Source organism: Larimichthys crocea, chromosome XV (genome assembly GCF_000972845.2).
Source record: "Larimichthys crocea isolate SSNF chromosome XV, L_crocea_2.0, whole genome shotgun sequence".
Classification (NCBI taxonomy): domain Eukaryota; kingdom Metazoa; phylum Chordata; class Actinopteri; family Sciaenidae; genus Larimichthys; species Larimichthys crocea.
Window position 1 is genome coordinate 20,572,625 of NC_040025.1, and position 15,180 is coordinate 20,587,804.

Sequence of the window (15,180 nt, forward strand, 5' to 3'; positions counted from 1 at the left end):
CGGAACCAGATTTGAGCTAAAAAAACAACGGATGTATGTAAGTAAAGTAGAGACTTACACACTTAGACCTGATTTGTCAGTTACACTCTTTTTTTTCTCTTCAGATCGTATAAATCTTTCGCCTTTTTATAAAGATTTCCGTGGAGAGGAACATAAGAGTTTCAACTAATTTTTTGATGCCCTGCTTAAGTGCGGGGCTTCCTAAACTTGTGAAAATAAAACTATATAACTTTTTTGTTGTTTATGTGTATTATATATAACTGCTTAGCGTCAAGTCACCTAGTTATACATCTTCTTTACTAGTCTTATACATAATGTCATTTCGGTTTTACACATTTCAGAGTGGTCTATATTTCCTCTTATTAATGTACATTTAAAAATCAATTTCCCAGCTTGGGATAAATAAAGTATATCTATCCATCTATCTATCGATCTATCTATCTATCTATTAATTTTAAGCATTATGTGCTTAAACGTTAATAAAGACCCAAAGCACAAGTGGACGTCGTCATGAGAGGGCATTTACAAATGATATGTATGTTTCGATAAGTACACATACACGTGTATCACTTTTATACACTTAAAAGTTAGTATTGTTTTTTGAACATGTTCAGGAAGCCCCGCACTTAAGCAGGGCATCAAAAAATTAGTTGAAACTCTTATTGTTCCTCTCCACGGAAATCTTTAGTAAAAGGCGAAAGATTTATACGATCTGAAGAGAAACAAGAGTGTACTGAAGAGACTGAGTCTGAGTGCCGGACCCCATTCCCCGTCTTACCGCTCTCTGTTATGGTTTCCAGATACATTTTTAGAAACGCACACGGATTCAACTATGTTAGACACATAAAGCACTCACACTTCATAAATTGTACTGTATGGTGCTGTAAAGTGTTTATAAGTATAAATACTTTAGAATAAACGGACTATGCTACACGGACGCAATGCATTATGGGGCCATGGCGACGATGGCCACGCCTCTAACTCTTGAATTTGTTTCTTTGGTTATAAAAGTTTTTATCGATAGAAACTTTATGATTATACGTTTCACGAAGCGCTGGCGTGTTTTCACTTGACTTCTGAAAAGCGATATTTTGTCCACTTATGCGCTAAAACTGTAAGACGAGCCACGCATGCGCATTGAACGCTCCAAAGATAAAACATTATCAAGAGAGTGCTCTCCTTCCGGTCCGCCTGAGCGGAAACTTGAAAGTCGAGCTAAATGTGTCTTCATTTGAAACTTCATAACTTTCTCCCCGGGCACCGCGTGCTTTACTTCAGATAAAGTGACCGCATATTATTATATTTAACACTTTCCTCTGAAAAAAAAAAAACATGTTTTGTAGTCTGCTCCATTTCGCACATGCGCAGTGTGACAACAGCGGTAATCAAGCTGGTTAACAGGCAGTTATCAGTCCGTTAACCATCTTGCGGAGTTTCAAATCAACCTCCAACTCATGTATTGTTATATTCTGGAAATATAAGCCAAAATAAACATTTACAGTCCATATTCTACCTGTGACAGGGTCTCATTTCGTGTTTACACATTTCTAATGAATGGAGATCAGTTAGCCTGTAAGGTATCAAATCTTTTCACCTGTTCATCCATAATCACACACTATGAGCTTTGCCAAATAACGTAACAGTAAGCGAGCACACTAAATATACACTAGATATTAAAATGTTTACTCTTTCTTTATAGTTTGCTACTCGTACGTGTGCTTCCTGTAGTAAGAAAACCAATCTGCCCCTCCATGTAAGGTAAAACTACAACCTGACAGTTGAAGCCGGTGCTGCATGCTAGCCAGCTCGTCTGTTTACTTTCAGCTTATTAGACATTCATGCAATATGTGACATTTGTGAGACGTTAGTTACAAAGCAAAACTTTACTGCTCACTGGTGAACAAAACTCATTCATCTACATTCTCGGTCGTTTTCTCGCCACACTAACTAACGTTACCTACATTTTCAGTCTCGCGGTTCGTGGCCGGCGTTCGTCCTCTTGACTCACAGCTGATCTGTGGTCAGGTCTTAAATCTTGAAACTCAGAGCAACTGGTGATGACCGTCAATGAGAACTGTTCCACGATCAGTTTTTAAACCCCGAACACTGCCTCCTCTGATGCCGTTGATCCTCTCACTGGTCTAAATGCTCATGTCTGCCACCCAGCGGCTTGGAATGTAATTACATTAAAACATAACTAACTTGTTGACACTGTGGGGAATAAAAACAATAGCCTAGCAGTAAATTCATAAACTATATTGAGTGTTACATATTTACACAATATGGTTATCATCTGTTAAAGCTGGAACATATTGCACAGTTGTTATTTACTAAATGTGACTCATCTATGTAGCTGCATTTAAAACTAATCTACAGTATTTATTGCCTGAACTGCTGGTCTGGCAAAGGGAAACTGCCTTAACTAACAGTGCAGTTGTCTGCTATAGTCCTTTACCAACACTGTCTTGAAACACATTTAACAAGATATTTGATTTACAATCACTACAAACTGTTGCATCACAAAGATCAATCACCTCTGACAGTCAACAAATAGTAAATCTTATGTCTTTACCAATCCACATTTATTGGAAGTTAGTTGTATTGAAACATGAGGTGTTTTGTCCATCCCTGGTGTATGAATCATCGAAATGACAGTTTTATCACATTTTGCACAGACACACACACAGCACTGAGGTTGTTAGTAGAGTTTGAGTAGAAATTGAACAAAGAGAAAAGATTTTTAACAAAATGTTTGCTTTATTTTTTCTTTTTTTTTTTTATCCAGGACAACTCATTCAAGGATAATCAAGGAGAAATAAGCACTACTGTTTTTATTAGAATTTTTTTTTCTGTTTTTTACATTTTGTCAGAGATGGATGGTGAATTTTATCAGAATTGGTCAAAGTAAAACAAAAAATAATAAATGAATATATAATAACAATACATTAATAATTAATTCAATACGATGAAGTGTGGCGTCAATGATAGAATAACAATGGCCCAGAAACGTAGGGTTGTTATTGTTTTCACTGCTTCTTCTGTGGTACTGCAATAATCACCAGCACTAACTCAACTCAACTCAATCAACAACAGTAGAGGAAGAAATGGAGCGCACCCACAAAGTTCTGCACCCCGGCCCCCCAAAGAGGAAACACTTTTTTTTTTTTATTTAAATAATATTTTATCAAAGCTTCTGTTTTTGTATCTTCATAAAATGTTTCTAAAACTTATGTCTTCTTTAAACTTTTCTTTCTCTTTTTTTTTTTTTTGCATTTTTGATTCAATTTCCTTTTCATTGATTTTGAAAGTTTTTCGTCTCCATTTTACCACAATGTGTCCGTTTTTGCAAGTGTGGTAACCTATGTGTTTTTGAGTATCTGTACCCCTGTCTCTGTGTGTGTGTCTGTGTGTGTATGTTGGTGTGTCCTTTACTGTGGCTTGTTGGAGTTGTTGAAGTGCTTATGTGAATGCAAAAGCCTGCACGGACGAAGCATGATGATGTGTTTTTAAACATGTATGAAGTGTGTGCATATGTCTGTGTGTGTTTTATGTCCATACACTGCATTACCTGTGGTCAGGTCACTGCAGCAAAGACACTGATACTGAGAGGTTGAAGCTGGCTCAATCAACATGATGTGTGTGTGTGGTTAGGTCTCTGTGTGCATCTACAACGTGAGCTTATCGAGGAGTGTGTTGAGCTAGTATGTGCACACGGGTGAGCAGACTAAGTGAAGTGGGTGTCTCTCAGTGCCTACATATGTGTCAGTGTACATGTATGTGTATGAGTGAGGGTCTGTTCATACTGTGTGGGCATTTATGTACTTGCAGGTGAGCCGATTTCTCATGTGTTTGCACAACCTGTGTAAAGCTTACTATGGGTCTGTATGGCCACTGCAGGATGTGAGAGAGGACATACAGTATGTGCATGTGTGTGTGTGTGTGTGTGTTCATGTGTGTTTGTTTGTGTGTGTGTTTGTGTGTGTGTGGTAGAAGGCACGGAGGGTGGTGTGGGAGGCTCAGTCTCTCAGGTCCATGCTGGAGCCGAACAGGGCCACCAGCTGCTCCTCATAGTGGGCGATGTTCCTCTTCATGATCTCCTTACAGGAGCCCAGGAGGCGTTCAAACGCCTGCACGTCTATTACTGCAGAGAGAGGGAAAGAGAGATGTTAGGTACGTCTGTGTAGAGTCCTCTCTGTTGCTCAGACAAGCTACACCGCTTTATTTTTTATTAATTGTTCAGATTTTCCTTTTGAGCATCAGAACTGAGGCAAGTTCTGAATCCAAAGTGTTTAATACAACAAGAAGATATTTCCTGCTCCTGTCTTTAATGTCCTTACAGGGTTCCATAGGATCCTTGAAGAGAGAGTGACAGCATCTGTTGCTTCAGTACAGCTGAGTGACATTTTTCTCTGCTCTAAAGCCCATCAGATTATCAAGACAGGCTGTTGCACTGTGCGTACAGTAAACACAAAGTACACTCAAAGATGAGACAGACAGGTGAGCGCGTCCACTGACAGTATGTCAAAACATAGGAGAGCACAAACTGACCGACAGTACATCTACTATAAAGAAATAACCTGTGTGACTGAACAAATACAATCTGTGCAATTGGAGCTATAAAAAAAAAAGAGAGGAGAGGTGACAGAAACACAAGCAGCTGTTAAAAATCCTGCGTTCGTTTTCAAAAGTGAAGAGCTGCTGATCGCTGTAGAGCTGAATTAGTGTGCCCACTTTAAAAGCAAAAATAATTACCCAACGGCCTTTAAATCAACGGAAAATGCAAGATGATGACAGATGAGATGAACTCCAATTGGGAAATAAACAAATATCAAATGCCACTTGATACATCATGACAACCTGCTTGTAACAGTTAAAATAGTGGGAAATTAATACCTCAGACATTGCAGTAAGGATAAGTGGCGTAGATATTAACTGAAGGTTTAATGACATTTATTGAATATTTTACATTATAAAAAACACTGAGAATAAATTGACTGATAGCAACATGATCACATGAAAATGCTCACACTTCTTTAGGTGCTGGAATCACACTCCTCAATGTTGGTGGAAATCAGACGTTGGTACAAATGTTAGCGTCAAATCAAATGTGTTTAGTATTTTTTGTATTTCATCTTACCCAAACACTTGATATCGCCCACCGCGTAGGCTGAGGCAGCCCGGGGCTTGTTGGTGACCAAGGCCAGCTCCCCAAAGTAATGACCCCTGCTACAGCGTGTTATCTCCACCTCCGCATTGTCTGCATGGTCCGCCTTTGTCTGCAGAAAGGAGAGGATTAAAATGTTAGGAACCACTGAGTGCTTCTTTTTTTTTTTTCCTCTCCCCAGCAAGGAGCATTCAGCGACTGAGCAGACTTGTGTAATTCCTGCTGTTGCTAGGCAAAACCAGCAAACACTGGTGTTGGCATTGTCTAATTGTTCTGCACAGACACTAGCTGGTAGAAGAATATAATCAGCTTTAATATATGTGCATATTCCTACCAAGGAAACCTTTTTTTTTCTCTTTTTTTTAACCAATCAGTGCATTACAGCTGAACTGACAGAGAAGTGACTACTCAAAGCGTACAGAGGGTGAAATAAATCCAACCTCACAGTAAAAAGTGGTGAACCAGAAAATTTTGAAGGTGAGGAGGAGATCCTTACTTTACTCTTCATCATGATCTTCACCTCCCCAGATTCTACAACATAGAAGCAGTCAGCCTTGTCACCCTGAGGAGGAAGAAAACAGTGACGTTATAAAACGTTTCAAAGGAGTTATGTGCTGTACTGTGTGTGTGACAAAATCAAACATTTCAATCAGAGTCACCACATCAGCTATATCCTCGTCTTACCTGTGTGATGATGCGCTCCCCATCTGAGAACTGCTTCACTCCTAGTACGTCCACTATCTTCATCCTCTCTGTTGCCTGGACAGAAAAAGATGGCACAGAGAATCATGAATATGCATGTACATTATGGACTCCAACTCATCTACTGTGCTCTGGACTACTTCTGTGTCCTGTACTTTTTAAGCTTGGTGGTCCAAGAAAATGGTGGGAGATTGTTCCTCAAAAATAAAACATGTATGCAGAAGAAAGTTTATTTTTAGCTATCATCTGAACTATATATACGGCTTGTTTTTGAGAGAGTGTTAGCTGAGGGGGAGGGAGAGAGCTAAAAACTGCTGGAGACAGTAAGAGGATTTTACTAAACTCACCTCCAGTGATTTGAGTAAGGGCACAGACTCAATGAAACACTCGTACATCCTCCTCTTCTTGGCATTGTTCTTCACAATGAGTCTACGGAAAGTAGCACGGTCCTAGGGAAAACAAACGCGAGTAAACAAACACCTCCTGAAGGCAATTTCTTTGGTGGCCCTCCTCTGCTCGGCCACAGGGAGGTGCTGCGGCAGCGTGAGGACGTCAGAGTGGTACACCAGCTCCATTCACAGATAACACAGCTCCATTCTTAACATGTTTGAGCATCTCAGCTCAGTGTACTCGTATTTGGTTCAGAGAAATCGCCCCTAAACCTTAATCCTTAGAGACAAGAAGCCAGTGTGATGTGAAAAGTAACACAAAAATGGCTAGAGAGCATTTTAACTTTAACTTATGATGATTATAGAATATTGTAAAAAAAAAACACACAGGCATAACACATCCCATTAAAATCTACAAATGTCTGTTTGTGTGTTCTTACCAGTCCCCATAGTGCCCCCTCCTGAGTGGCAATGATGGTGGCGGCACGTGGCGTGTTGTACATGAGTGCCAGCTCCCCGAAGCTGCCCTTATTGTTATACTGACCCACGCATGTTCCCGATACCACTATGTCATACACACCCCTGCAGAGAGAAGGGAGGGAGAGAGCGTTTGAGAAAGAGAAAAAAACAAATAAACAGCAAATGGGGAAAGAGAGAAGAGACATAAATCCATCAACAAGAATGACTTTGATTTGTTTAATTGAGCCAGAAGTTAAGAGGTGGTCAGTGTTCTGTTTATTGACCTACTGACTGGTTTTAAATTGACATGTAATTACAGATTATCTGTAGCCTCTGGACAGGCCCCCTGTTAGTTTGGCACACTGGGTGAGAAAATCATTGCGTGTGAGAGCACTGGTGTGTATAGTTGTGTTCAAATGGCTGTTTTTCATACACCTGCAAGTGTTTAACTGTGGCAATATGTAAAGCTGAGAGAAATGTATCTTCTCTGTGAACATTGTTTTATATGAGCATGCATAGTATCAGCATGTTTTGATGGTTTTTATACGTTTCTGACAGGCAGTACTTGAGCTGTGCAGCTCGGTCTCTCTCTCTCTGCACGAGGATTAAACCTGGGGAGGGTAATTTGCAGCGTTGTTGCTTGGCGGGATTAACCAGTCGTTTTGTAAGATAGCCTGTTCTCCCATTGGCTGAGTAGTGGAGCTAAAACCCTTATCGCTGGTGGAGTATCAACTTAGTTTGACTGGATTACCATGACGACGGGAACGATGATCACTTGTGTCGTCGCCTACCTGAGCACAGCTAAGCGAGGTGATCCACGCACAGTTTAAAATACAGTGCCACTTGCTCTACATTAGAGAAATTAAGCTGGTGTAAAAACTGTAATCATTGATATATTTCACAGAATAAAGCAGCCTGAGCCAAGAAGGACAGATGTAGAAGAAGTAAAAAAGAGCCAAGTTTCTTTAAATAAACATTTTTATTTCAACTCAGCCATCATCAATAAATAGTTGCCAGATTTTTGAGATCTTACTAGTTAGTTGGAAAATGAAGTGTAAAGCTGTAGCTGGAGGACAAACATGCCTTCCTGCACTGCAAGATGTAACAAGGGTTGTCTCTGCCTAGTCGGCCCTTAGGCAGTGCCTTTTGCAACGTTCAACCTCTTAAAATGGAAGATGCAACATCTCAATATCAAGAAATCTCAAAAAGCAATCTGTCTTGAGGGGGCTGAGCTTCAAAGTGATTCATAAACAACTAAGATGTTTCAGGGTTGGGAAAAGTGGAAGCACTACGGCTGTGATAAAATGACAAATGCAAGATAAGAGTGGATTATTGATTTTGAAACTGAAATCGAGAAAGCCAACTAGGTAGTTCATTCTTCATTAAATAACAGGAAGACAAAAAAGAAAAATAGAGGAATAATAATGAAGATGATAATAATGGATCTATTGATTATGTTTTGGTGTGATTCTAGCTGCTTCAAACATGTTTCAACCAATCAGAAGTGAGGACAACAATGATCCTTTTCACATCATACACAGCACCCCTCCTATTATACATTTCCTCCTTGTCCCTGTGGGCCTGGGAGTGATGTACAGTTACTTCCTGTGTTCAAGGATTTAGGACCGGATTGTTAGGGTTTGTTTGTGAACCATATAGCTGCAGGCCAACACTGTTATGCTTAAAGTGCCATCTTTAAGTTAATGGTTAACATTATCATATGCTAACAGAAATGCAGGAGAGATGTATACATACAGTATGGTTCAGTTACACACATAAAAAGTTTAAATAGGAAATGTTTGAACAATGTGTCCCATTTTCTTTCCTGCTTTTGTCTTTTGGTCTGTAAATCTCTCCATCTCTGTGTGTGTCCATGCTCACACCCCACCCTGCTGGTGACATTAGCTACCACCTACGCTTTTTACAGGCCAGGGAAAACCCTGGGATAGTATATAACCAGGCAGGCGTGCTGCTCTTAAAGGTCACGACATGTCTAATATAAAGGGAGCAAGCTGTGTTAGAAAGTGCGCATGTAGATGGTAAGATAGCATAAACAAGTGGAACCAAACTGCTTTACTCAACGGAGAATGAATGAATAGAAGCCAGGGTGGGAGAAACAATGACCAGCCGAACACTGGTAGGTCTGTTTCCTCTTTGGTGGCAGAGGTTAAAAACTGCCACCTCAAGGTCTTTTAGTATGCTAAGTAGTCACATGGGCTAGCAATGTAAACAACAGCGAAATGATAATTCCCCTGCGTGCAGTTTCAGATGATCAAACTTGCCTCCATTATTTAAAAATAATTGATTCAACCTACGATGTTTTCATTTCACCTTTTTACACTACAAGGACCTGGAAAATGTTATTATAGCGATTAACACAACCGCCTGCAGCTTGATGCATAATTATGGTTTTCCAGTCAAAATGTGTTATTCGTCTAGTATAATGAAGAGCCCCATTGCAAAGTTCCTACGAACAAACGCTGTATTCCAGCCCAGGCAACAAAACCTGTGCTGTAAAGACGTGTGTACACAGCAGCAGTTTACATTAGCGATATGGCAGGAAAATTACACACAGCCTTCATAGGGGCTGTATACATGAACATACACTGCCATAATCATAAACCGTGTGACAGCTGTAAAGACCAGCAAATGGCCACACTTTTAGATGTCTGCACTATTATTTCACTATTATTTACTGAGTTCAAATATAATTGAAAAAAAAAAAAAAAAATCAATTCAAACAGTGCTGTAATTAAAAAAATGTTGTTGATGCTGTCAGATTCAACCATTTTTTTTAGGCTGTTGTTGTTTCTAATATCTTTAAATCTCTTGGTGTATGTAAATATCCTTAAAATGCCTCAAACAAAACAACAGAGCTGAGTCAAAAATGAAAAAGTGAAAAGTGTACAGGTTTTCCCAGAGATTCAATTTAGTATAGTGATTTAGTTTAATCCTATAAATATATATGTATTATATAATATGTATCAAACACACAAAATGTGCACACAGGGTTGATCTAGGGTTAATATTTGTACAACTGTGCGGTAAAACTTTGTTATCTCTAGCCTTTCTGTAATCTAAGCTCGCTAAAACAAACTGGCAGCATTTGAATAATCAAACTTACCCAAATTTTCTGACGCAAACACTGTCTGCCTCCTACCTCTCTATGACGTAGAAGTTGTCTCCATCGTCTCCCTGGTCGATGACGTGTTCCTGGGGCTGAACCCTCGACTCAAACATGGCGTCGAGGACCTCTGAGAATTGCTCCTGGATGGGGAGTGGATGAGAGGAAGGATGTAGACACAGATGAGGCGGAGAAACAAGGAGCAACAGTGGAAATGTGTATGTGGAATTCAACTAGCAGCTCAAAATGGTATCTAGCTCATGTGAGCGCTGCTCCTGAAGGGAGTTTAAATCTAATTATCCCAGAGGAGAAACTGTGTGAGAAAGTGCACAGTGGAAAGAAGAGGGGGCATTTTGTTTCATATCATGACACTTTCTCCATGTTTTATCAGGATCTGCAATTTCAGTTCATCATAATGTCATAGATTTATGATGCCGTAAGTGCTACATGGTCCACAATGGGTAAAAATACCAAATTCATTTGAAGTGGATCTCCTCAGCCAAAACAAACGCGGATAAATCAAGTGAGGGATCACACAGATATCGGATTTTTGGAAAACACACAAGATGATCTACTTGTGACCAAATATAGGAGGGTTGAAGCCAAGTAGTTTTACAAATCAAGCACAAAATCCGAACACCACAAAATGACTATGATTTTGACTATGGTTTCTAGCTAATAAGAAAAGCTAATAGGAGAAACTGTACTGATTTATGTGACGCAAATATTTTTATAAAGTACTTCTTTGTTCCTTTGCTCTGCTGTTCTGACTGTTCTGCTAAAAGGTTTTTACAAATGTATCATCTGATCTACCCCAAGAGCAGTTGCTGTACAGTATGTGTGTGTGTGTGTGTGAGGTTTCTGAGGAGTGATTTTATACACTGAATGACCAGAAGGGAAACTGTAAATCCACCAAATCTGCAATAAATACTACTTTCATGAAACGTTGACCTTGCTCTTAAAACTGGATGGAGTGAGAAAGTATTAGAAGCACCTTCTGTATAATGTAGTCCATTAATCTGCTCTAAAAGCACATAGTACGTATTGCAGGATAGGGGTGGGCAACTAAGCGGGAAGTCACAGAAACAGACATTATGACTCTTAGTGTGCACATGTCTCTTCTTTGTTGCGTTTATTTACCTGATCTAGTGTTTTGAAGAGCAGGATGTCTCGACAGGCCTCCTGCAGTCTGCAGCGCTGTTCATCTGTTTTTGGGTGAACCACTCTGGGCTCCGTGTCCTCATCATCCTCGTCTGGGTTGAACGCCTCCGCACACACTGGAGGGAAGACATGTAAGCTCACTTTACATATGGCATCAACATGTTCTGTGTGATAACAATGACAGAGCAAACAATCCGGGTAAGAAAATATTCTATGGACATGTTCAGAAAGTGTAATGGCTAAAAAGGATAAAAGGAAAACATTAAACAAGCCACCCAATAAACTGCAGGCAGCTCTATATTATAACTACAGTCACAAAAGGAGAAAAAGGATCAGGTTACGTTTCCAACACACACACAAGCAGATGAGTAAAGAAAACCACTGAGATGCTAACACAGTGTATCCACTTCATCTGGGTTAAATGTTTCCACACACACTCACAGAGCACAGGGAAAGGTAAGATGTTACACAAGCGGAGAGGAAGATATTGTATAACACAAAGGGAAGCTATGGCCTGCAGGAGAAGAGAGGGGAAGAGAGGACATCATTACTGGATGACGCTGAAGGAGCCCACAAGTGAGGAAGTGACACATGCACAGCGACATGTTTTACCACACTGGATGACAAACACTGACAAGGTCATTTCATAGTGTCACTATGTATCTGTGTCGCCCCCAAACTCTGTAGACACTCTCCACTTCTCACATGACATTTATCGCAAAACGCATGGAAGTCTCTAAGTGTGTGTGTGTGTGTGTGTGTGTGTGTGTGTGTGTGTGCACGCGTGCAATCATGAGTGTGACGTCTTATCTCTCAGCATTCATACCAATCATGTTTGGAGCAGTGTGACCTTTGGAGTGTCAACGTGTTAACTCCTTTAGTTCAGCTCGATCAGGCAGGTAAATACAATGGGCCGAGTAAAAAATAAAAAAAAACTGTCAGCCTCAGTGCTCTGCCAAGCAGAATGCGATGCATTTAATTGGGGGCGAGAACATAAAATTAAATAATCTCAACCAACATCGAGATACCACCTCAAAAGACAAGGGTTTCATGAGTATGAAAACACAGATGTTAATATAAATATTCAGCTTGGTGTGTTCCCTGGTGTGAGCGGCATAAAATAGATCAGATAAAGCAGAGAGTGCATGCAGGTCCATCACGCTTAGCTTAAAGTCTGTGTAAAGTCAAAATAAATGTGTGTTCTGAGTTTGTCAGACTAAAGAAGAAAGTGTTATTAACCACCCAGCCAAATTTGAATAAACAAAAAACGACAAGTTTATGAAATTAGGTGTCAAAATCAGGAAAAATGAAAGAAAACATGGAATTGCCTTTACACAGACTTTAAGTTGCAGGAATCAGTGGCAAAACGTCTCTGCCTGGCAGGATGACAGGATACCAAAACATCGGCCAAAAACATGCTTTTGTTTGTGTGATCTAATGTAATGCAAATATGTAATCAAGTCATCATTTCCAGCCTGTTTTCAGCCAAAGAAAATAAATTGTGAATGTGATTTCTCATGTGAGAAAGCACTGATTCCTAATAACGTTGATGCTGTCTGTCCTCCTTCATGAATGTAGTAGTGTGCACGTCTCAAGATGAGGATTGCAAAGCAGATTTTTCCTCTACATGTCAATAATTATTTTGTCAAGATGCAGCACAAGTAGGACTGTTCAATACGAAGACTTGGCCTACCTCACATTTTAATGCCTTACTTTGGCATCTGATGTGAAAACACAATCTGAGAAAGTAAGTGTGTATTGTGCTCATAGTTCAGTTAGCAAAATCCAGCGCACTACTCTGACAGCACTATCAGCCGGGGAGTCAATCGCAGTGGTGGTGCCACAGTCTGGTTCAAAAGTGGTTTAGCTGACTTCACTGACAGGAGCAGAGAGCGTCTGAACAGCTAACAGCAGTGCTGCCTTGCCTCACTCTCTCTGGTGTCACACTGCCCCACGTTTCCATCACCCTTATCCACTTCTGTCACAGTTAGTTTTGTGATTTGAAGCTATTTTGTACAATGACGCAAAGAAAAAAAAAGAAAAAAAGTTCAGAGATTAGACTGACAAATTGCATGTCGACTCGGGGTCTTCTCGACAGATGACTCAAATCATCAATTTTCCGGGGGCGGCCCTGATCACAAGTTTAGCTAAACACAGCAATCGGATAACTCTTAAAAATAGAGGAGTTGGACAGGATATGGAAATAATTAAACCAATATTTTTAACCACATGTCAAGATCTCAACTGTCCCACTGGGTCAAAACAACGCTATAAAAGCAGTAAAGCTCCTAAAAAGAAACTCATGATTTAAGATATCATAACCACGAATGTAAACTATTTGTAGTTGTTATTAATGCTTTTTTTTTTTGAGTAACCACTTTTCTCAATCTAGTGACACCTTTTCTTTTTCTCTTTTTTCTTTTAAAAAAAATATATTATACAGATATACAGTTTCTATTTCTCTTTGTCTGTAGATGTTAATGTTAAGACAAATTATCTAGATAGCATATGTGAGAATTCACAAACATACCCTAACCATGAAGTTGGATTGTCCCTAAACCAAAAAAAACTTTACCACTGTGGTGTAATATCACAAAATAGTTTGATTTATAGAGTACGCTGTTAGACAAATACACTGTTTGAAAAAAACAATGTGTAGAAGCACCTGCCTTAAGTCAGAGGAACTGCTGTGCAAACTATTACTCACTACACTTCACTGTACATTAAGAGTTCAGAAAAAACGGAAACACCTGGCAATGTAATGCAATACAACACAGTAGCCTGCATTGATTACTACCCACATCAAAGAGAGACTTGACACCCACTGAAAATCCTGTTTTTGCTGACTGCCAGAGGTTTAATCTCTTATCTTGCTGCAGTGATGTACAGGTGCACTCCAGTGCCCTGTGACAGCACTACAGGTTATAGTTACAGGTGCATCAAAGCAAACTTCTGACGACATCCAACCACCCTTATCAGTGAAAAGTAGTTAGTTGTGCTGTTCTGTTATGCAGTGTATTGTAAGGTGTTTATTTAAACTGTATAAGGACGAGCAAAAGGTTTTGAAACAAACTTTGAATATCATGCATCCGTAGTGCTACAAACTTGTTGAACTTGGATTGCCTTACAATGATCAAGGGCTTCCGTGTTTCTGTGTGTAAGTGTAACTGCACTCAAAGTGTCACTGGAAGTCATTAGATGTAACATGATCAAACAACTAATTGCAAAATATCTAAAATATTTTTAGTTGAGGTGGAAAAAACGGTGTATTGATAAAAGAAACTTGCGGAAAAAGATTCAGCAAATAAACCATGACCTACATGAAACACGTGGTTTGAAGAGGTGAAATATGTTGGCAGATAAAATCATCTGATTTGTGTGGACCGATGACGAGACTACAACATTCCTTAAAATCAAATACATGACACAAAGATAAATGTGATATTTCCATGATGTTTTCTACATTGTTTTCCCACCATTCAAAGCCAACGGGAAAATTAGCACCATCAACTGCTTACAGTATCTCAATGAACCACATCATAATAATCACATTACAGTAGTGAATGTAAATGTACATTAATTCACATCATCTTTTGCCATTTCTCATAATTTGGTTAAAAACGTACACTATATATCTGAATTGAAACCTTGTCACATCTTAATATCAAATATCAATCAATATCAAAAACACACCAAACTCAATGAGCCCAGAAAAACATGGAACATTACACACATCGCATTTCCCTTTTTTTTTTTTTTTTTTTTAAAACTGTTATGGTGATAAAGGATGGATTTTCCTTTCAAACCATAATGAGCTTTTGTCCCTTGGGAGAAGCTCAAATGCGTCTGAGAAAACACACACACATGAAACACCTGCAAAAGAAAATTACTTTTATACCAACCGCAAACTACATATGGGAATCTTTTTCAAAATAACTCAAAAAAGGGCCTTTGTAGTAACATCTCTGGGAAAAGTGCAACAAACATCACAGTGACGCTCTCTTTGTTGTTGTATTAACACAATTTCTTTTCAGAGCTCAAAAAGAATCATGACGTCTTAAAACATTACCACTACAAAGAAGAACTTGCTCATACACCACACTGTAACAAGGAACTCAACGCAACTGAATGCTATAAAATAGCAAGTGCAAGTACAACCAAGTTGACAACTTGCACAAATT

The 15,180-nt window shown here is 39.3% G+C and overlaps 1 protein-coding gene and 2 non-coding genes across 4 annotated transcripts in view; 1 reads left to right on the top strand and 2 right to left on the bottom strand.

Annotated features, from left to right (window-relative positions):
- Positions 1 to 85: 85 nt before the first annotated feature.
- Positions 86 to 199, top strand: LOC113747797 (U5 spliceosomal RNA). The gene has a single exon (XR_003463898.1). It is a non-coding gene; the product is annotated as a U5 spliceosomal RNA (small nuclear RNA).
- A 417-nt stretch (positions 200 to 616) lies between these two features.
- Positions 617 to 732, bottom strand: LOC113747795 (U5 spliceosomal RNA). Its single transcript, XR_003463896.1, has one exon. It is a non-coding gene; the product is annotated as a U5 spliceosomal RNA (small nuclear RNA).
- A 2,005-nt stretch (positions 733 to 2,737) lies between these two features.
- Positions 2,738 to 15,180, bottom strand: part of prkar2aa (protein kinase, cAMP-dependent, regulatory, type II, alpha A) — a 39,043-nt gene continuing 26,600 nt past the window's right edge. For both annotated transcript variants that reach the window (XM_010742229.3, XM_010742228.3), the window contains exons 4-11: positions 10,979 to 11,115; positions 9,875 to 9,981; positions 6,696 to 6,837; positions 6,214 to 6,315; positions 5,849 to 5,923; positions 5,661 to 5,726; positions 5,138 to 5,276; positions 2,738 to 4,141 (exon numbers count right to left, since the gene is read on the bottom strand). In XM_010742229.3, the coding sequence (XP_010740531.2) occupies positions 4,017 to 4,141; positions 5,138 to 5,276; positions 5,661 to 5,726; positions 5,849 to 5,923; positions 6,214 to 6,315; positions 6,696 to 6,837; positions 9,875 to 9,981; positions 10,979 to 11,115 (893 nt within the window). In that variant the 3' untranslated portion in view covers positions 2,738 to 4,016. The remainder of the gene's footprint in view (positions 4,142 to 5,137; positions 5,277 to 5,660; positions 5,727 to 5,848; positions 5,924 to 6,213; positions 6,316 to 6,695; positions 6,838 to 9,874; positions 9,982 to 10,978; positions 11,116 to 15,180) is intronic.